General features: G+C 36.6%; 1 protein-coding gene across 8 annotated transcripts in view; it reads right to left on the minus strand.

Moving 5' to 3' along the window:
- Positions 1-21,606, minus strand: part of SYNJ1 (synaptojanin 1) — an 85,583-nt gene that overhangs the window by 20,241 nt on the left and 43,736 nt on the right. For all 8 annotated transcript variants that reach the window (XM_035017609.1, XM_035017607.1, XM_035017606.1 and 5 more), the window contains exons 13-22: positions 17,177-17,368; positions 15,333-15,417; positions 10,431-10,571; positions 9,944-10,136; positions 9,513-9,671; positions 8,125-8,281; positions 7,369-7,486; positions 7,053-7,268; positions 3,913-3,991; positions 397-559 (exon numbers count right to left, since the gene is read on the minus strand). In XM_035017609.1, coding sequence (XP_034873500.1) covers positions 397-559; positions 3,913-3,991; positions 7,053-7,268; positions 7,369-7,486; positions 8,125-8,281; positions 9,513-9,671; positions 9,944-10,136; positions 10,431-10,571; positions 15,333-15,417; positions 17,177-17,368 — 1,503 coding nt within the window. The remainder of the gene's footprint in view (positions 1-396; positions 560-3,912; positions 3,992-7,052; positions 7,269-7,368; positions 7,487-8,124; positions 8,282-9,512; positions 9,672-9,943; positions 10,137-10,430; positions 10,572-15,332; positions 15,418-17,176; positions 17,369-21,606) is intronic.

Below are 21,606 nucleotides of genomic sequence, written 5' to 3' on the forward strand. Positions count from 1 at the left end.
AAAATTGCTTTGAAATGTATCTTCTTTTGTAATAACTACTTTGAACCCATTTCTGTTGTTAGAACACCCACTTTGAACTTCTACTTTTCTACCTTAACTGCAACTAGTGGGACCAAACCACACACCAGAAATACCAATTTGTGCTCTTAGCACAGAAGGACATAAACTCACACTTGTAAAGATCTTAACCTTTAAATGCAAGAAGGACAAATACATTTGCAATCTGAAGTCTAGGTACAGGCAAAATAGACAAGTACAACGCAAAACAAAATCCAATTAATACTGCTCTGTGTGTTGTAAGAAGATAGAGATGGATAAACTTGGAGACTAAGACTTCACTGACGGGAAAGGACACTTATCTAGAAGCACAGAAGTAAATGTGTTCCATAAACAAACCTTCCATATCGAAATCTGCTGTGACCTCCGCATCTTCACCAAGCAGTGTGGAGCTTGTCGATGATGGCAATGCAACATTAATTTTCTCTAAACTCATTTCTTCCTCCAAATTTTTGATCCAGTCTGGACTTTTTAAAGTAATAGTTACAGTCCGACCCAGTAACTAGTTAATTAAAAGAGATAGAAATTAAAAATTCATTAGCATGAAAATTATCTTGGAATAAAGCAACAGCTTTAGTTACACTATGCAATAGTCTAGGCTTAATTCAGTTAGATTCAATTTAACATATACCGAATTTTGAAGTAGCTTAAACATTTCCAATTTTCCCTTTAAAAGCCCGTGTTGCTAAATCTAAGGTCTTCTCTTCTAGGATGCACACAGATTCAGGTTTCTGTTGCTGTGGCCAGTATCTTTCCCTGGCCAGATGTAAATTCACTGACAACTTTGCTACATAATTTGATACTTCCTTTGATTCTGATCCACAGGTTAATTGTTCCTACATGAAACAATTAGAGAAGAGACGGACTGGCATTCTGCCTTTCCTATAAATGTGAGCGGCTTTTAGACAAAAGTATAATCTGCAACAGCCAAACACATTATAATTAAGTCACGCTGTCCTGTTGATGTATTCAAAAATAGTTTCAAAAAACCTGCACACAGCCACAAGACTCCTTGGTCAAACAGAGACCGTGCACTAGAAAGACACTGTCATTTAAAACCCATACCATGTAATAAACTTGCTTTCTAAAATGTAAGCTCTCTCCTACACAGTTTCAACTTCCTTCCTTTAAAGAGCTTCTGGAGTATATAAAATAAGTGAACTTTTCTGGTATTTCCAAAGGAGCTGTGTAGCTGTGACCAACAGCTGACACCTTTGTGGGTACAGATCTTCCGTGGCTCAAAGTGCTATTGACATTAGAGTTCCTTGAAGGCACAGGATGGAGACACAAAGCTGCTGGCCTGAACGGTACAGTCGTTTTTAATAGTAATTTACTATCTACACTGAGCTTTGACGTCAGTGTCCTAAGAAACCAATAATCCTTTATTTGCTTATCAGAACAAATCAATTCTATTTCAGAACTTGGCAACAGGCTTCATAGGTCTTTAAAGAACATGCTCAAGATCATCCTTTAGGTTTGCCCCACTTAAGCTATCTAATTTTTTTTTTAAGATTTTATTTATTTATTTGACAGAGAGAGAGACAGCGAGAGCAGGAACACAAACAGGGGGAGTCGGAGAGGGAGAAGCAGGCTTCCTGCCGAGCAGGGAGCCCGATGTGGGACTCGATCCCAGGACCCTGGGATCATGACCTGAGCCGAAGGCAGACGCTTAACGACTGAGCCACCCAGGCGCCCTAAGCTATCTAATTTTCCCAGCTCCTTCCCTGGAATGCAAGAGCTCTTAATGATCTACATATGTCCTAGAAGATTTGGGGCTGAAATAATGTTAATAACAAAGCAACAGACTAGAGGTTTGGAAATATCTAACTTTCAAAAGGACAAATTAAACATTATTATATATTTTCCATAAACATAATTTTTACAGAATTTTCAAAATATTTTTAGGGACTTAAGAGTGGGTATTTTCTAAGAGCATAACACAGATAACTAGACTTGAGGGTAAGGGACAGGGCTGAAAAGGAGGAGAAGAAATAAAATAAGGAAAATTAAACTATCAGAGAAAGACAAAAGAAATACTCAGCAAGGGAGTAAGCTAACGCCGAATTGAGAGTTGCTCTTAAATATTTATATCCTCATGGGATGAAGAGAGGCTTTAAAGAAACTAAAGCTAGAATTAAATTTAAAAATCTAATTTCCATACAGTTAAGACACAACCAAGTTACAAGATCGGCAGGTAGGAATATCTGCAGCACAAATGGAAAGGGACTGAACTTTACACCAAGGCTGCTTCAGAAGATGAATAAATACCCCAGGGAAAAATAGGCTAAAGACATACGCAGCTCATTTAGAAAGTACCAATGACCAATAAATTAAGATGACCAGCAATTAAAATCTTAACGGAAATGACATACTACTTCTGGTTTTTCAGGTTGTCAAAGTTAGAAATTACCCAGTATCGATTAGGATGTAAATATTAGGTAATCCAAGGCATAATATAATTAGATCCATACTTTCTGAAGAACAATTAGGCAACAAACATCAAATTATAATATGCCTATATTCTCTAACACAGCAAATTTACATTTAGGAATTTATCCTAAGGTCAGGAATAACAGGATAAGCACACAAAGTTATAGTGTACACAGGACTTCCCTGGAATGTTGGTTTTAATAATTAAAATTCCAACAATCTAGCTATTAATAAGAGTTTGTTAAATAAATTTATGTATTTATCCACATAACAAAATTAATGTCTGCAGACATTAAAAATGACATATTTGCTCATATAGAAAAATGTCCATGATACCGTCAAGTGAATAGGCAGTGAGAAAACAGCACTTACAACACAATCTTATTTGTGTCTGTGCACGTATGTATGTATATGTACATGTATATCCTGCTTGTGTTACTACACACACAAATGTATATATAATCTCACTGGTTTTAATATACATGCATCTATCAAGGTTAAGAGAAATTATTTTGTAATGGTTGGATTAGTGTTCTTCACTACTTCTTTCTTTATACTTTTCTGTATTTCACGATTTACTTTTGCTTGAGTGTATTACTATTACATTCAGGAAAAACTAGCATATAAAACCTATTTCAAAAGCAATATATGTGTGGAAACTGTCGTTTTACTCCAAGGAAACTGAAGTAATGTGACAGAAGAGTAAGCTCACGGAAGGCTTTATGAGTTTTCCACTGTTGGAGAAATTAGGTCTGGATTTTAGTCCATCCTTCTAGTGACCACATGCTTAGAAATTTAGGATCTGTCCAAAATCATTCAGAAAAAACAGACAGACACAGCACTTTATAGAAGTAAAACTATTCCAGGCCATTGATGTAAATTTCCTCCATCAATAACGTTTTAAGTCACAGGTTAGGAATACCTCCACTAATTAAAAATTTCTAAAATATTTCAGTGGGATGGATTTGTTATCTATGGGAATTATTTTACCTATACCTGAAAATGGTTATCTGGGTACCGTGATCCAAGCCAATAAAACCAGTTCCTAGGAATAAAGAGTACCTTCCTCCCTTGTTTTCTTGTAAATAAAGTATCTTCTTCATTTAATAGAAATCTTTCCTACTATGAATAAGCCAGAATATCTATCCCAATTAATAAGTTTCCATATAATAAAAATCCAGTTAGGTGATACACATGTTTTTTCTTCTTAGTGTGTTACCAATGGTTAGTATCTTTAGGGAGGACCAAAATAATTCCAAGCTGGTCAGAAACTTAGTCTAAATAATAAATATTAAAACACACCATAAGGTCTTTTATAGTCCTGCACTGGAAATACATTTAGATAATCCTGCTGCCTGTCTATAAAAACATAATCTTTGGATGCCTTTTTTCAAAATGGTTTAGAATCAACAAATGCTACCTTACCTCTTTACCATTTAGGTTCAGAACACTCAAGGCAGAGCTTCCCTCCAAAAATGTAACCCACATTTTATCTTCTACAAACCTTCAAGAAAGAGAAAAATAAGCCATAAAAAATAATCAGTATCTTATATGTAACTAGCCCAATGACTAACCCAATGACTATATCAAGGGCCTATAGAGGCCAGAAAGTAAAAAACAACAGGGAGAGCAGTAGGGCCACTGGTGACCTGGAGAGGGCACACTTCCTCTAAAAGCTTTCAAATTCAAATTTCTTTCAAATACTATGCTAATAAAGCAGTCGGACCTGTGGACCTGTGGACCTCCATTTGTGATCCCGGCTAATCTAATCCTTCATTTCACTGATAAGGAAAAAAAAGGGCCAGAGGTTATAAGTGGCTTGTTCAAAGTGACCCTATATGGATAATGAGTTACAGGTCGCTAGAATCCAAGTCTCCCAGACCTGTAGTCCAGAACTATGTATTTTCAGGGTCTCAATGACTTCCCTGAAGCAAATTTCCTTTGACCAAGGAATAAGATAGGGAATTGTCATTAGAATATATATATCTGACTGGCCCCAAGGTACCTTAGTTTATTATGGTCCTTGTCTTTATTCACTGACAGCCATTTACTCTCTTGGGACTTCAATGGCATTTGCTATGATTCTAGGTTTGTAATTTTGAAATAAGTAACCCCCCAAAAGAAAAAAATACAAAGGACATTAGAACAAGTTCTGAATAAGATGATCACTGACACGTAATAATGTTATCGTTTAAAAAAGAGGAAAACAAAAACATTATCAGTCTTATTTACAGAACAATTTTACTCATTGAACTACTTCCAATTATATAAATCAAGATCAGGAATCCTTGCAGATTTTTCAAAGGGCCACGCACGTGCAAGCGCGGGCACACACACACACACACACACACACACTTAACCAAGGATTCAAAAGCATGGCTTATGGATATCAAGAGGAGAGGCTGTATTTTCTTCCTGTTTTCACCCACTAGGGTAAAAGCTTCTAGATTTTCCCCCCAACTAATAGAAGTATCTACATTTGTCCCATTTACATTTCCAGGGAATCTGTCATTTACAAATAAAAGGGTTTATAGACTTCGGTCATTCCTTAACAGTTGTTTTATTCTAGACCAAAAGGTAATGGTCAGTTTAGCTTTACTGGTGACAGTAGTCCTCTCCTTGTTTACTTCCATGGTCTGCTTTTTCTATTCTAACTTGGTTGTCTGCAGGTATACCAACCAGAATATTCCATGTGTGGAGACAACACATAGTTTTATAACGTTAGGATAATACCTTGTTTTGTTACCAATACTTTTTCTTTCTTTCTTTCTTTTTTTTTTTTAAAGATTTTATTTATTTATTTGAGAGGGAGAGTGAGAGAGAGAGAGCACAAAGGTAGGGTGAGGGGCAGAGGGAGAAGCAGACTTCCCGCTGAGCAAAGAGCCCAAGTGGGACTAGGTCCCGGGACTCCGGGATCATGACCTGAGCCAAAGGCAGACGCCTAACCAACTGAGCCACCCAGGCACCCACCAATATTTTTTCAAATTAAGACAAGCACTTTGGGGAAAGCTTTTGGCTCTCATTTAATACCAAGTTCCTTCGAGACTGGGTTATAAAGATAGGTTGTTTTCCTGTATCAGTCTTTCATCCCTAATGTACACTTTGGATTCTCTAGCCCAGTGCCATAGTCTACATTTGCTCATGAGGACACTTGTCTGCTACTATGCTGCCCATATTGTGCTCCTGGTAATTTGGCTTTCTGTAGTTGGCAAAGCTTACTGTCATCTGTAAACTTGGAGATTTCACTATGTACTTCCTAGTGCCTTAGGATTTTAGAAATGTTTTATTTTAAAGCTTTGGGGTGGATCTTTGTTAAATGATTTGAAGGATATATAAATGCAATTTCGTCTCTATTTGGTCATTTACTTTCTGAAAGGACTCTAGGTTTCTTGGGCAGGCTTCTCACTCTACAGAAAACACACCATCTTCAGTCTGTGGGGTACTCTGTTTAGTATCTAGGGAAGCCATTATACAATCCTGATCTTTCCATTGGATTACAAGTAGGAATCAAGTCTTCAATTTCTCCTCTGCTCTTCCACCACACCTCGTACAGAGATCCACCCACCAAATAGCTATAAAACATACCTAAATGAGTAGATGAAAAGCACAGAAAGGAATCAAACCTCTTCCCTATGAAATTCAAACACATACATGTCATTCAGTCTCTCAAAAGTGCTGTCTACTTGGAAGAGAACATTTTTTTTTGAACAAGGAAAGAAGCATCTGGTTCTGCAAAAGGCAGATGGTTAAGTCAATGACAGAAACGAAGACTGGACTGGATGACTCCTGACTGTTCATCTGGTGGTGCTGCTTCTCCCTTAGTTGGAAATTAAATGTACTTAAAATTACTTAAAACATCAAATTTCTTAAACCGAGGGAGGAAAAGTCACTCTGCTTTACTCCTAACTCTCCTTACAAAAATAAAACAGTGATCGCAGCTTCATTTTGCTGTAGGGCTTTGTTATACATTAGACTGTATGGGAATCTTAAGACACCACATCTAAATGTGCACATATTTTTGTCATCAATTGTTCACATCAACTTTTATTACTCAACTTCAAACTTTCTAACCAGAGTTCAGTTTCAAAACCTATGAACTCTTTGAACAACATTTCTATAGTATGTTTTTCCTGTAGTTTGGAAATAAAAATACAGTTGACCCTTAAACAACACAGATTTGAACTGCAGGTGTCCGCTTATGTGGATTTTTCCTGATACAGTACAGTACTGTAAATGTTTGTTCTCTTCCTTACAATTTTAACATTTTCTTTCCTCTAGCTTACTTTATTGTAAGTATGTAAGACACATAACATATAAAATATGTGTTAATTGACTGTTTACATTATCGGTAAGGCTTCCAGTCAACAGTAGACTATTAGTAGTTTTTGGGGAGTCAAACTTCTAAGTGGATTTTCGACTGCATGGGAGGATCAGTGCCCCCAACTCCCACATCATTCAAGGGTCTACCACATTCATATGCTATTCAAACAATAAAAAGGTAATTTCTAATATAGAAAATATTTAGGAGTCATGAGCCGCTTTTGCACACTAAATATTTTACTCACCTTATGAGTATAACTTCACCAAAATTTGTAAACTGCTGCAGAAGCTCATCAATCAAAGCATCATCGAAAAAAATATTTTCTGGGACAGAACTTTTGATTGAGACCAAAACTGTACCATCTGGCGGACCCTGAACTGCAATTACTTCTTTATAAATGTTTTGCCTCTCTTCAGCTTCAACTTCAAATATATCTATATCAATCAGGGCAACGACAGGCCTTAAGGCATAAAGGAAGATGGATGTGTTAGACATGTTTAAGAAAAGATGTATTTCAAATAAATTTCAAGCACCATTAGAAATACCAAGACTGTTTAAACCTATGGTCGGAGGTCTTCAGCTCAGCTCTTCCGTAGTGCAGCAAAGTGCCAGGAGTCCATGTGTAGAGGATTTTGCTTCCATCTTGAAAACTAGCATTTAGAAGATCTAAATCTTCAGCTGCAGTCAGAATTAAAAACAAACACACACACACACACACACACACAGAAGAGAAGCCACATGAGCATGACAGATGATGGAGGAGCCAGCTAGCTTCTTTGCTTTATAGGCTTCAGTTGCCTGAGGCTGGGATGCCTGATACACTTGTTAAGCAGCAGGAAGTCTAGATAACTTTAAGTTAGAAAGGTTTTGGTTAAATTATCATTTTATGCTTTACTTAGTAAATAATTAAGGCTTTACTTCTGAGATTACTTAAAGACCTGTGACTACCTAGTGTTTCATAAGTAATTCAACAGACAAGGGGCAGTTCATAATATTTACAAACCAGATTAGTTATTCAAATTAAAAACCTTCATTAGCACTCCATTGAAATTCTCATAAAAATGTTTCCCTGCTTCTCTTTATATGAAATTATGTCACTGAAAGAAAATAGACCAAAAAATTAAATTATTATAAGCAAGTCTGAGAATATTTTTTTAATTGTTTTATATTTTATTTCTTCTATTCTAGAAAACCTCGGTTGAAAGGTTTCCAAACCTGGTTGACAGCCCTCCTCCCTTGATATTTATATCATTCCCTTCTTCCTCATAAAATTTGCATGAGCTAGCTCATTTAAATGAGGAAATCCATGTCCCAACCTGATCTATCAAAAGGCCACTTCCTTCTTCTCCAGAGGACACGGTCTGTCCAGGCAGGGGTGCGGCACTTTTCACTGGTGTCATAGTCATCAGAAAACAAGTCATATTTGTATGTCGGAGCAAAGGTTACTTTTCCTTCTAAAAATCCTCTAAAAATCTAAAACAAACATATATAAAGTAAGTTATTTGAAAAAAAAAAGTTCTTTTTCATTCAGGCAAGCCATTTATTAAATGTCCATTATGTGCTGGAGATTCACACAAAATTTGTGTCCGTCAGATGAACACTTTTAACTGAATGGAACAAAGGTTTAAGAAAAAATAACCTAGGACTTGTTCATGCCACTTGTTTGACCTTTGATTAAACAAAGTAAAAAAGGTGAATAAGGGAATTCTACCAGACCTTTGCGCTATAAGAGATACTTAAAACTATAATGGATTTTAGAAATCCTATAGTCTTGACATCTAATTATCAAATGAGGAAGTAAGACCTAAAAAGTTAAGTGGGGCCTAAAGTGGTAGAGTATAAGTCAGATGATCACAAAGGCACCATATCAAGGGGCCTCAATCACCTCTTACTTTAAAAAAAAAAAAAAAATTTAGCCTTCCAAAATTCTGTGGTTGTAAGTTTTAAAAAATAAGTTTTAGAAAGGCAGATGATATAAGAAACAAAAGAATAAATAAAGAAAGAATAAAGCAGATTACCACAGGGTCTTAAAGCCAAAAAACAGTGGCTCTGAAGACAAAAATTCTAAATTCACTATTACTGAAAAAGAAGGAACCAAAAATGTATACTCTTCCACTTGAAGGTGAATCTTACAGAGACTTTAATATACTTTTCCTCCTGGGAATTATCAAGAGTCTTCTTTTTGTTTTCGTTTTTAAAAATTTTTTTTAATAAAATGTAATTTGTATATGTTAAACGAGAGACATGTATACTTTAATATATTTTTCCTCCTGGGAATTATTAAGAGTCTTCTTTTTCTTTTCATTTTTTTAAGGAAATGTAATTCTGTATATGTTAAACGAGAGACATGTATATAAGTATAAAGAGACTCTAAGTGGGGTGCCTGGGTGGCTCAGTTGGTTAAGCGTCTGACTCGATTTTGGCTCAGGTCATGATCTCAGGGTCATAAGATCGAGCCCTGCTATAGGGCTCCACACTGAGTATGGAGCCTGCTTGGGATTCTCTCTCTCCCTTTCCCTCTGCCCACCCCCAACCTTCTCTCCCCCTCTCAAAAAAAAAAAAAAAAAAAAAAAAGAGAGAGAGAGAGAGAGAGACTCCAAGAGATTAAAAAAAAAAAAGGGAATATTGTGATTAAGGAAAGCACGTTTCATAACAAAAGATCCCCTTCTTCTCCATGCAAGTATCTTCTTAAATATGTATATACCTGTCCAGCATTTTTTTGATTGATAAGCTGATCTCCTGCTATAAGAGAATCCCAATTTTGCTGTCTTATCAGCTCTTTAACTTCTTCATTAGGGAGATCAATGCGATAGTTGAAGTCACCACACCAAAATACATAGTCGTGGGAAAACAGCATCCTTCCCTGAAGGCAAGGAGAAGGGATTTTAGATTCTACACAGTCAATTTGAAAAATGTTTTACAACTATTTCTTTGCCTCAAATATGCTTGCCTTCCCCTGGGCAGGCCCTATTTATTTGACCCAAGAGTAGTAACACATGCCAACATCAATTTAGGTGAACAGTGTTGATGTTCCTAGGAACTATCTTAAGTTTGCAAAAACGGTTAGAGAATTTGGGGTAAATTAAAGTACACATTTCAAAGCTTCATCTTCAAGAACAAGCAGTAAGAGCCTACCATTGGAAAACTCAACTTTCGTGCTATTTCTACAAAATCTTCATTTCTTTCTTTGACTTGTGATTGCCCTGCAGCAAAGTGGCTACAGACGAAGCAGAGGCTTGTTGTATGGAATAGCATTCGTATTGCAACTGCTCCCTTATTTCCAGTGGCACCTCCCATTCCAGTCTTCACAGTATCAACTGCAACATCCCTTTAAAACAGAAGACTCTAAATCAAAGACTGGAACTTCCAATAGTTCTGTGCGTGTCAGAAATCAGGAATGTCTATGAAAGAAATACAAAACTACAGTTTGAGGACGAGGCTGTGCAACAGTATGGTGAAACTATTAGTGATTCTTTAATTAAAAACACATTTAAAGCCAAGATTCATGAGTACGTTTTTCTTTTTTATGAGTAAATTTTTCTCTGGAGCAACAAACATGCCAGGTCTTTTGCTTGTTACGCTATGGTAGGAATGAGCCACGGGAGATGCTCTGTTTACTGACCTGATGAAGGGAGCGTGCTGTGGTCTGATAAAAACAAACAGGCAGACGCCCACCAACTGCTCAGAGGCGAGCAGCACATACTTGTTGTCTCTGGAGATGGTCTTCTGCAGCTCCACAGCCCAGAGCTTCTGATTTGTTGTGCTAGCAGAAAATATTAAAAAGGGAATCTTTTAAAAGACCTTGACAATACAGCCTATTTTATAAGGCAATTGTAAATTATATCTTTATATCCCCAAATTTCATAAGACTACCAAATAGTCATGAAATCCACACCGACAGTGAAGTCTTTATATAGGCTGGTTTCTTTTTTCCTTTAAAAAGAAAAACCTAAAATTTAGCCAAAAGAATATCATACTTTGAAGTCTATTGCTCCTTTACAAAGAAAATCTGAGCATACTTATTAAATAAGTGCTCACCATTTGAGTAATTTCCAGTTATACTTATTCTGTAGTATTCATTAGGGTAACAGAGAAGTACATTTTCCCCTCTTTTCTTTTTTCTGTACTATAAGTACTATCTTTTATAAGCTTATCATGGAAAATTTTAAACATGCACAAAAAAAGAGATAATCATAAGCTAAAGCACCATAAATCTATTACCTAGCTTCAATAATTATCAATATTTTGCCAGTCTTTTTTCTTCCATCTCCCCTCACTTGTGTGTGTGTGAATATTTTAAATCGAATCTAAGACAAATACCATTTCACACATATATACTTTAGTATGCATCATCTAATGCAATGGACATTTTTATTTTTACATACTCACAATGCCATTATCACACAATTACTTAATACCATCTAATACTCAGTTCATATTTAAATTTCCCTAATTAAATGTCTTCTCACAGTAGGTTTCTTTAAAACAGGGTCCAAGGGGGCACCTGGGTGGCTCAGTCAGTTAAGCAAACAACTCTTGATTTTGGCTCAGGTCATGATCTCATCAGGATTGTGAGATCAAGCCCCACATCGGGCTCTGTGCTCAGTATGGAATCTGCTTGAGATTCTCCCCCTCTCTCCTCTGCCCCTTCTCCTGCTCACTCACTCACTCTCTCTCAAATAAATAAAATCTTAAAAAATAAAATAAAATAAAACAGGGTCCAAATAGGGCCGACACACTGCATTTGCTTGTTATATCTCTTGAATCTTTAATAGTTTCTCAACCCTTGCCACTCCATCCCCTTTCTAATGCTATTTATTTTTTAAGAAGTTAGGCCATTTGTCTGTGAAATGTTTGACAGCCTGGATCTGACTGACGTCTCTTCACAGTATCTTAACTTGTCCCTCTAACTCTCATATTTGCTTTAAACTGGTTAATGTAGAAGGCTTAAGAAAGCCATTCAAATTTATTCATTGTTTTTTGGCAAAAATAACCTCATGGTTAGTGCAGTCCCCCTTGCATCAAAGCAGGAAGTACATAATCTCTGTGCTGTTACACTTGATCTGCTGTGCAGACTTTGACAATCTAATCAACTCTTTATAAATGAAAAGCTCCCCCATTAATCCTGCTAAGATTTTTGTATCTATTGATCACTGCCATTACTTCATTAGGGGCTGCACAATGTTGATTTTATAATTGCAGCATTCCATAGGCATTTGTAGTAAGTTAGAATTCTTCTCTAAAGAACTTTACTCAACTATTTCATTAGTCTGAAACACAGTTCATACAAAGAAGGTAGCATAAATGCCTGGGTCTTTATGGATTTTCAGAGTAACAAGTTTGAACCTCCAAAGAACCCCCAAGAACCTCTAAAGGAGAACAAAAAAGTGTTCTCATAGTTCCAGGCTACACACATGATAAGCAGTAAGCCAGAATATGACCTCATGCCCATTTATCTAATCTAACACTGCCATACCACCTCCAAAATACAAATCCAGCACATGGATTCTCTTCTACTACCTACCATAATCCTACCACTACAACTTGGATTCTGAGAAGAGAATGACGGCTTTCATCTCTTTATCCAGCTCACTTCTCAGGTCCAGTGAACCCTACCTGATCATTCCATTTAAGCTGCACCACACCCCCAAATCCACACGCCTGATCCCCTTTACCTGTTTATTTTCCATTCCACTTACCGTCTTCCACCACGCTACATACAAGCACACCTTGTCTTACTGTGATTTGCTTTATTGTGCTTCCCAGATATTGCGTTTTTTACAAATTGAAGGTCTGTGGCAACCCTGTGTCAAGCAGGCCCATCAGTGCCATTTTTCCAACAGCATTTGCTTATTTCCTGTCTCTGTGTCACATTTTGACAATTCTCACAGTATTTCAAACTTTTTCATTTTTATTATATTTGTTATGGTGATCTGTGGTCAATGATTATGACTAGCGGAAAGCTCAGATGATGATTAGCATTTTTTAGCAATGAAGTTTTTTTTTTTTTTTTAAGATTTTATTTATTTATTTGACAGAGAGAGACACAGTGAGAGAGGAAACACAAGCAGGGGGAGTGGGAGAGGGAGAAGCAGGATTCCCGCGGAGCAGGGAGCCCGATGTGGGGCTCCATCCCAGAACCCTGGGATCATGACCTGAGCTGAAGGCAGACGCTTAACGACTGAGCCACCCAGGTGCCCCGCAATGAAGTACTTTTTAATTAAGGTGTGTATACTGTTGGTTACGCATAATGCCATTGCACACTTAGTGAGTACAGTATAGTGTAAACAATTTTTATATGCATCAGGAAGGAAAAAAATTCATTTGACTAAGTTGATTGCGATAACTTGCTTTAGTGCAGTGGTCGAGAGCTGAACCTGCAATATCTCCGAGGTATGCCTGTAATTTACTTACTACAGTTACTGTTTATTGTCTGTCTCTTTCACTAGAATAGAAGATTCATGCAGGTAGAGATTTTGCCTGTTTTATTCATTAATGTAACTTTAGCACCTAGAGTAGATGCTCAAAAGATATTGGTTAAATAAATGAATAATCACCACTTTACTAAAGATAATTTGATTAAGCTCTACTTAGACAATCAAACAATTTGGTACTAGGAACCATAAGAGTATGTTCTATTTTAAGACCTGAATATGTATTTTCAGGAAAGAGATTCAAAACAGCAAAATGAATGAAATTGGACTTTTCTACTTCCCTGTATGAATGTTATTCACTTCAGCTAAGAAAAAAATTGCAATCGTTTGCAAGACTGATGACTTATACCATACTATTTCAGCCCGTATTTTTATTCTGAAAACTTAAGAAGGGTCAGAAAAGATGGGCAACTGCTCAACTTTAAAAGCAAGTATACTTTCTTAAAATAAAACACTTAAGCTTTAAGTTCCACTTAAGTAATTTGATTTTGTAATAAGGCTTCAGAACAGCAGTTCTCAAAAGTGTGGTCTGGGAACATCCCTGGGGTTTCCCCAAACCCATGAGGTCAAAACTATCTTCATACTACTACTAAGATTTTTTTGTCTTTTGTGTTTTTGTTGACCAACATCTGCATGATGAGGCAAGAGCAACAATGAGTAAAAGTGCTGATGTCTTCACATGAATCCAAGCACCAAACTATACTAGGATTCATTAGTCTTCACTATCATGCACTTGCAGTTAAAAAAAAATGCCATTTCGTCTAAGAATATCCTTGTTGAGTGCGCCTGGGTGGCTCAGTTGGTTAAGCGACTGCCTTCAGCTCAGGTCATGATCCTGGAGTCCCAGGATCGAGTCCCGCATCGGGCTCCCTGCTCGGCGTGGAGTCTGCTTCTCCCTCTGACCCTCCCCCCTCTCATGTGTGCTCTCTCTCTCTCAAATGAATGAATAAAATCTTAAAAAAAAAAAAAAAAGAATATCCTTGTTGAAGCAATAAACGTTATTCATCTGATCAAAGTCCTATCTTTTTCATATTCTATGTGATGAATAGGAAATACGCACAAAGCACTTCTGCTGCACACTGCAGCATGATGGTTGGAAAATCATTGGATACTTTGCGTTGAGAGCTGAACTGCCACTTTTTTCATGGAAAACTATTTTTATTTGAAAGAACTAATGACAGACAGACTATGGTTATTCAGACTTAGGTTATTTGACAAACATTTTTCAAATGAGCCTGCCTTTTTAAGGGAAACAACCAATAGTATTTCTTTCCAATGATAAAATTTGAGTTTTCAAGCAAAAATTAGAGTTTTGGAAAACTTGTATCTGCTACTATGATCCTGATAGCTTCCAAATATTTGAAACATTTGCTGATGACATCAGTAATGAGACTAACCCATATGATGCTTTGATATCATACAATGAAATGTGTCAAAATTTGGAAGATCTATGTAACTCAGTGAACTAGTATTTTCAAAATGACCAATACGTGATGTTTCAAAATCATGCAAGGATAAAAAATAGACCAATGAATATTAGTATAATAGAACACCAAAAAAAGTTTATTGCTATGGTTTCAGATTCCATATTCAACTAACCATTAAGAAACTATTTGTTGAGCTTTGGTGTAGTATCAGAGAAGAAAGTATCTGAAAAGGCTATTAAATTATTTCTACTTCCAACTAAATATTTATGTGATTCTCTTCATATACTTCAACCAAAACATATTGCAATAGACTAATACAGAAGTAGATGTGAGAATTCAGCTGTTTTAAGCCAGATATTAAAAGATTTGCAAAGGGGGGCCTGGGTGGCACAGCTGGTTAAGTGACTGACTCTTGGTTTTGGCTCAGGTCATGATCTCAGGGTCGTGAGACTGAGCCCCAGGTCTGGCTCCACGCTCAGTGCAGTCTGCTTAAGATTCTCTCTCCCTTTCCCTCTGCCCCTCTCCACCCCTCAAATAAATAAATAAATCTTAAAAAAAAAAAAAAAGCACCTTTACATATATTATCCCAATCTATCTTTGTAACAACTACTTAGTTATCTGCCTTCCATGTCCCTCAACTAGACGATTACCTTGTTGGCTTACCTTGCATTCACGATGTTTCCAGCATTCAACTCGACCATTTCTTCAAAACCAATTGCAAATATATCAGTTGGCTTACTTCTTTTATCTACAATTAAGCATCCAAGAAAAACTTTTAAAATGTAGCCTTAGTCAAATGGCACCTGCCACCCAACCCAGCACAACTAAGATCAACACCAGACCTCATAAAATTCCATTTTTGTGTTCTACGTTTAACCAGATTCAAATTATAGGCAAAAACAATGAATGGAACAAAACTACTTTAAATTTAGCTTCTATTCAGAACTCCTAAGTTTGCTGCTTTAAGACTGTTATTCTTAAAGATCCTTAAGTCCTTTCAGAACTCATTTTGAAGAATTCTTGCTGAAGTCTGCACCAGAGAAACAAGCCACTTATCAAAGGCTGAAGTTAATAAAAATTGGGGAAGTAAAGGGATTCTTCAGAAAAGGCACAAAGTGGCTGAGAAATCATCTCAAATTAGAGATAAAAGGAGGGATTTTTCACATTCAAATGTGAAAACCAGAGGCTTGACCTTTTTACTACTTCCTTGGTAGAAGAATCCAAGAAAATTAATAGAGATCCAGGGGTTAAGATGTACCCCTCTGTTTCAGCCATTCGCTCTCTCCTAACAGACAAGGAAGAAGAGAGAACAGAAGCTACTTGAGAGAAGCAGCCCAGGGGTACTTGGGCGGCCCAAGTATTCAGAAATGAGGATAAGTAGCTAAAAAGGGCCTATAAATGGTATGGACTGAGAAACAAAACAAAACTATTTACTGACTGCTATTAAGTGCAAGGATTATACATGCCTCATCTCATTTACCACACACTTTATAAGACAGATTATTTTTGTCCTTTAGTTGCAGACAAGATCCTGAGGCTTTGGAGAACCTAAGCAACTTGCCCAAGAATTTACACATAAACTGCAGTGTGGCACAATGACGCCAGAACCAAACTGCCAGAGTTCAAATCCTGATTTTGCCATTACTAACCACAACCTTGGACAGGTCGCTTCCCCTGCTGTGTCTCGGTTTCCTCATCTGTGAAATTAGAATAATAATTGCGTCTATGCAGTAGGTCTGTTATGGGGAATAAATGGCTAGATGTACAGTACTTACAGAATCGTGGTGTTAACTGTTTTTTTTTATTACTACTACTACTACGACAACAACTACAATTTCAAACTGGGTTCAATGTAAGTGAAAAGGGGCATTTTAAATAAAAGTCTGGGGAAAACCCCAGGGCTTAAGATGTGACTGACTACAGATAACTAAAAAAAAGAAAATCTGTATCTCACACTTTTTCCTATGCACCTCACCTTTATACATATTACTTGCTAGGTGTGTACCATTTGAAAAAGGAATTCGAAGTGACTTTTAAAAAGAGAAGGCAGCCTTAAATTCATACTTCTAATCAAAATCCTAAAAGCATCCTCAGCTCAGTGTTTGGTTTGGGCTATTAATGACAACGAAGTTTTTCCAAGGATAAATCAGTACTGTTAACTTATAGAGTGCCAACAAATGTCACAACCAGTTTTGTAAGATTTTTCATCATCTACCCCCCAAATACTTCTTACCTTGGTACCTAGAGAACTAGATTTGAAAAATGGAACATATTAGGCTTAAAAAATTATCAATCACAAAATAAGCTTGCTTTGTGTCAGTTTAAAAGAATAAGAAGAGAACAAGTTTTTCTTATGTGTGGTTACCTTTAAAAGGTTTGGCCTTCATACTTACAAATCCAAGTTTCTTTTATAAAGTAATGCATATTGTGATGTGTTACATTTGTTTTATAGATTAATAAACCCCAGCCAGGATTTAGTAAGTGAATCCATATTATAAAAAGCGGACCTTGAAACTCCTGGATGCCAGCCAATTTGGGTGCATCAAGAAGCCAGTCGGTGAGTGTCTGATTCTTAAAAGCTATACTGCGAAACTGCTTCCCACCATTCACGTTCCAGGTTCCAACACATACTCGAATTTTCTTGGGTTTTGAATACTTGTAGAAATTCTCACACATGCTCTTGAGTACTTTGGAAGATGCTAAGCAAAAACAAAACACAACAGAATCTTAGCTGCCTTAAACCACTTTCAGAAATCGATTTGTATACCTCAGAAATGATGTATGGGAAGTATAATTATCATCAGAAGCACAAACAAGCATAAGACACATGCATAGCCCAGCACGATGCAAGTGACCAACACAATTTTTTTTTAAATTTGACATTTAATACAATCGTCACAGTAAAAGTGCTATTACACAATTATTGCAACAACATAAAACATGCAGAACAGTTCTGTTTCAATGAAGTAGTACATTGTTTTATAGTGTACAAAACTAGAGGCTCTACATTTTTAGGAATATAGCCATTGATTTTCATATATCTTTCATTTAAAGGCTGGTAAAAATATAAGTCTTATTTCTTATTTCCAAACAAAAACATTTAAGAACATTGACATTTAAGATTCTAGCTACCGACAGGTGGCTTGATGAAAAATGGCTCCCTGACAAAAACATACATTATGTACGCTAGTGAGACTTCAGAGATTGACGTCACTACAAAATTCTTCCCATCTTCCTGGGAGTAGTAGTCAAAATCCTTAACAATGGTCTACAAGGCCCTAAACAGTCTGCATTGCTATCCTGCCCTCATCTGCTACCTCTTTCCTGTTGGCTCACTGCTCGGCCACTGACTCCCTGCTGTTTCAGTAAGAGGCCAGCCTGCTCCTACCACAAGGCCTCTGCATTGACTGTTTCCACTGCCTGCAACATTCTTCCCTCACCTCCTTCGGCTCTTTAAGTTCCAGTGAGGCTTTTCCTGACCCATCTTATTAAAATTTGCAATTCTGTCCCTAACCTTCCATATCCCTTCCTTGTTTTATTTTTCTCTATAGCATTTATCACCATTTACAAACTGTGAGTTTTATTTATGCTGTAACTATCTGTCTCCCCTCTCAAGAGTGGAAATTCCATGGGGGCAGAAATGTTGGTCTGTTTTGTTTACTGCAATATGTCTAGTCACTGGAAGAGTGTGCCTGGTGCATAGTAAGTGCTCAGTAAATCACTCTTAAATGAATGCTCAATACATTTGGATCCTCAATCTCTTTCCTGCATATTTTTTGACTACCATCTATCTTCCTTCTAAATCATACTTCATTTTGACTAAATTAAATTCTCAGCACTTAAAGTAGCTAGAACCTTAATAGGACCACAATCTAAAAACAGAGAACGAACACTTAATTGGTAATTAATTGGTAAGAGGAAAAGGAAATCACAATGATTCTCACCTTTTGCCATATGATTTTATTTTATTATTATTAATTATTTTATGATACTAAGATACAGCAGACTCGTGACAGAATGAGAGTGAAAAAGGCAAATAACATTTTAGTATTATAATGAGAACAGTCTGACCAGTGACTCTCCTAAGGGAGCTGCTGTAGATATAAGCCCACCCCCACTGTTCCCAGGGACAGACATGCGGATTTCTAGCCCTCTTGCTATTTGATTTGATTACTTGTAGAAGGTGTTGGGTGGTAATGGAAGCACATGATTTGTTCCCGTCTGTTGGTGTGGTTAACTGAAAAGTACCTAGAGAATCATTCCCTATGACATGGTCTTTAACACTGCCATTGTTATTATGATGAAAACTGCCTCTGTGATCCATTCTATATCAAAACACAAGTTCTGTAATGATTTAAGAGCTTAAAATACTCAGCAAGACAAATAATGAATTGTGTGAAAACATGTTGCCATGTTGTGTGAACTAATAAAGTCAAATCAGTTTATACATGGAATAAAACGTTTTTAAAATTTTCTAGTTTATTCTTAACTGGTTGCCACCTTAATGTGCAGAAAGAAATGAGTCTGTGTTCAAACAGATGTCCATTCCTAAATGCCATATCATTTTAGAAAATGGATTTCATTACATAACTCAAAAATATATTCAAGTGCTCTCTTCTTCCATCCTTCTCACAAAAATAACCAATAGTTTCTCAAAACATTCTGAACAGCAACTAAGCAAAACAAATTTTAAGTGATACCAAATCTTAAGTGAAGGGAAGAAAGATGTCTTTTTCTGCTAAATTTCTGGCAAGAATTTAGCCTTTTTTGTTCCTTTTGCCACAGATTCATGTTTAAGGACAAGTTCATAGAACTTGTCCAGAAAAGGCAGGCATGAGATTCACAGCAACAGGAAATGGTCCTAATCACTTAATTCCTCTAACTTTGTTAGCAATCTTGATGCTTTTTAAAAGAATTCAGATCACATTTTAGTGCAGGTCTTATGGTTACAAAAAATACTTCCTCCACAGTATGAGAAAATAAGTCAATGCTTTTTCTAATATTATATGTGAGAAATGATGCAAAGTAGTCATCAATATCATAGACAGTACTCTGAAATTAATCCAAAATAGTCTTTTCTGGGTTTTTCCCATTAGCCTATTAAGAGTGTAAGGTAGAACACAAACAATGTTTGTTCAATGAAATATAAAAGTGAAATTAAAACTAGATGAGCTATATTTAATTAGAATTAAACATTTGCTATAGGAAGACAAACAGCATTACATATTTCCTTCTAAACGAGGTACTTTAGTTTTCTTTTTCTTCTTTTTTTTTTTTTAAAGATTTTATTTATTTGACAGAGAGAGACATAGCAAGAGAGGGAACACAGCAGGAAAAGTGGGAGAGGGAGAGGGAGAGGCAGGCTTCCCGCAGAGCAGGGAGCCCGATGCGGGGCTCGATCCCAGGACCCAGGGATCATGACCTGAGCCGAAGGCAGACGCTTAACCATCTGAGCCACCCAGGCACCCCGGTACTTTAGTTTTCTTGACCTTAAAATTTTTTTTCTCAGATTACAACAAGATATCAATATATCCTGTTAGAATCTGAGGGCAAAATAAGAGAAAATTTCCATTTACATGGCTTTATTTATTTACAATATCAACTTTAGAAAAATTTGCTTTTATTTACAGATTGGTTTTCTATACTGTACCTGACTGTAATGTCTGTTCAGAAACTATGGATGCATCAAGAAGAAAACAAAGAATCATTAGTAAAACAACAAGTTACAATTAAAATCTAGAGTGTTATGACAATACATTCTAAGATGGCCTCACTTTTTTCTTTTAAGTCGATTTGATGACTTTATTTTTTCTGATGGCTATAGGACACCAAAAATTAAAAATAAATGACAATATCTGATGCAAACCCTCAGCATCTAAGAAAAATCCTACAATGACTCAGTGATGTCCAGAGTTTCATAATCAGGAGGTCCTCGGCCTGCTTTTCAGACTGCCCCTATGTGTGTGTGTGTGTGTGTGTGTGTGTGTGTGTGTGTGTGTGAATATGAATCTGAAAACCTAAGGAGCGAGAGGATATTGAACACATGAAGGATACTACCTTAATATATACCTTTTAGTATTCTTTCTGGGACTCAGCTGATAAGTGCAACCAGTTCAGTTATAACAAAACATATACATTCCAAAAAAATCAGCATGCAGTGCAAAACTGTACAGATTCCCACAGTCACAGAGCTTAGGGGAAAAACTGGATTAGGGCACAACACTCAAAACCTTCAACAGTGACACACCAAAAAAGATGGGAACCTAATAAAAATAGTAGTACAGTTTTACATTGTTAAATAGCTTGAGAGGTATGAATACTCCTTAAATATGGCATTTCATGTTGAAAAAGACCTAAGTTTGCTTGTAGAAGTGGGTGTGTCACACACACACACACACATACACAAAGAAGTGGGCGTCAGGAGGGTTGCAGCTTGTGAGTAAGCTGACCCTTGAGCACACGGGTCTGAACTGCACTGGTCCACTCAACATGTGAATTTTTTTCATTAAATACAGTACTGTAAATGTATTTTCTTCTCCTTGTGATTCTCTTACCATTTTCTTTCTTCTAGCTTATTTTATTGTAAGAATACAGTATATAATACATATAACATACAAAATGTGTTAATCAACTGTTTATGTTATCAGTAAGGCTTACAATCCACAGTAGGTAATTAGTAAGTTTTTAAGGAATCAGAAGTCATAATTGAATTGTTGACTCTAGGGGGTGGGCACCCCAAGCCCCGTGTTGTTCAAGGGTCAACTGTAATTGTGAATGATGGAAGATGGGTTCTCTGAAATTGGGATGGAAATTGGTAACACCAAGTGTGAATGGGTATGTCTCATAACACACCTGGGGGAGTGAGGTAGAGAGAGGTTTGAAGTGTATGCATAAGTGTATGTTTTGTTTATTTCTTTCTACCCGTCTAAGTTCTGCT

The sequence above is a fragment of the Mirounga leonina genome, unplaced genomic scaffold (genome assembly GCF_011800145.1).
Source record: "Mirounga leonina isolate KUSES-001 unplaced genomic scaffold, KU_Mleo_1.0 Mir_172, whole genome shotgun sequence".
Taxonomy (NCBI): Eukaryota; Metazoa; Chordata; class Mammalia; order Carnivora; family Phocidae; genus Mirounga; species Mirounga leonina.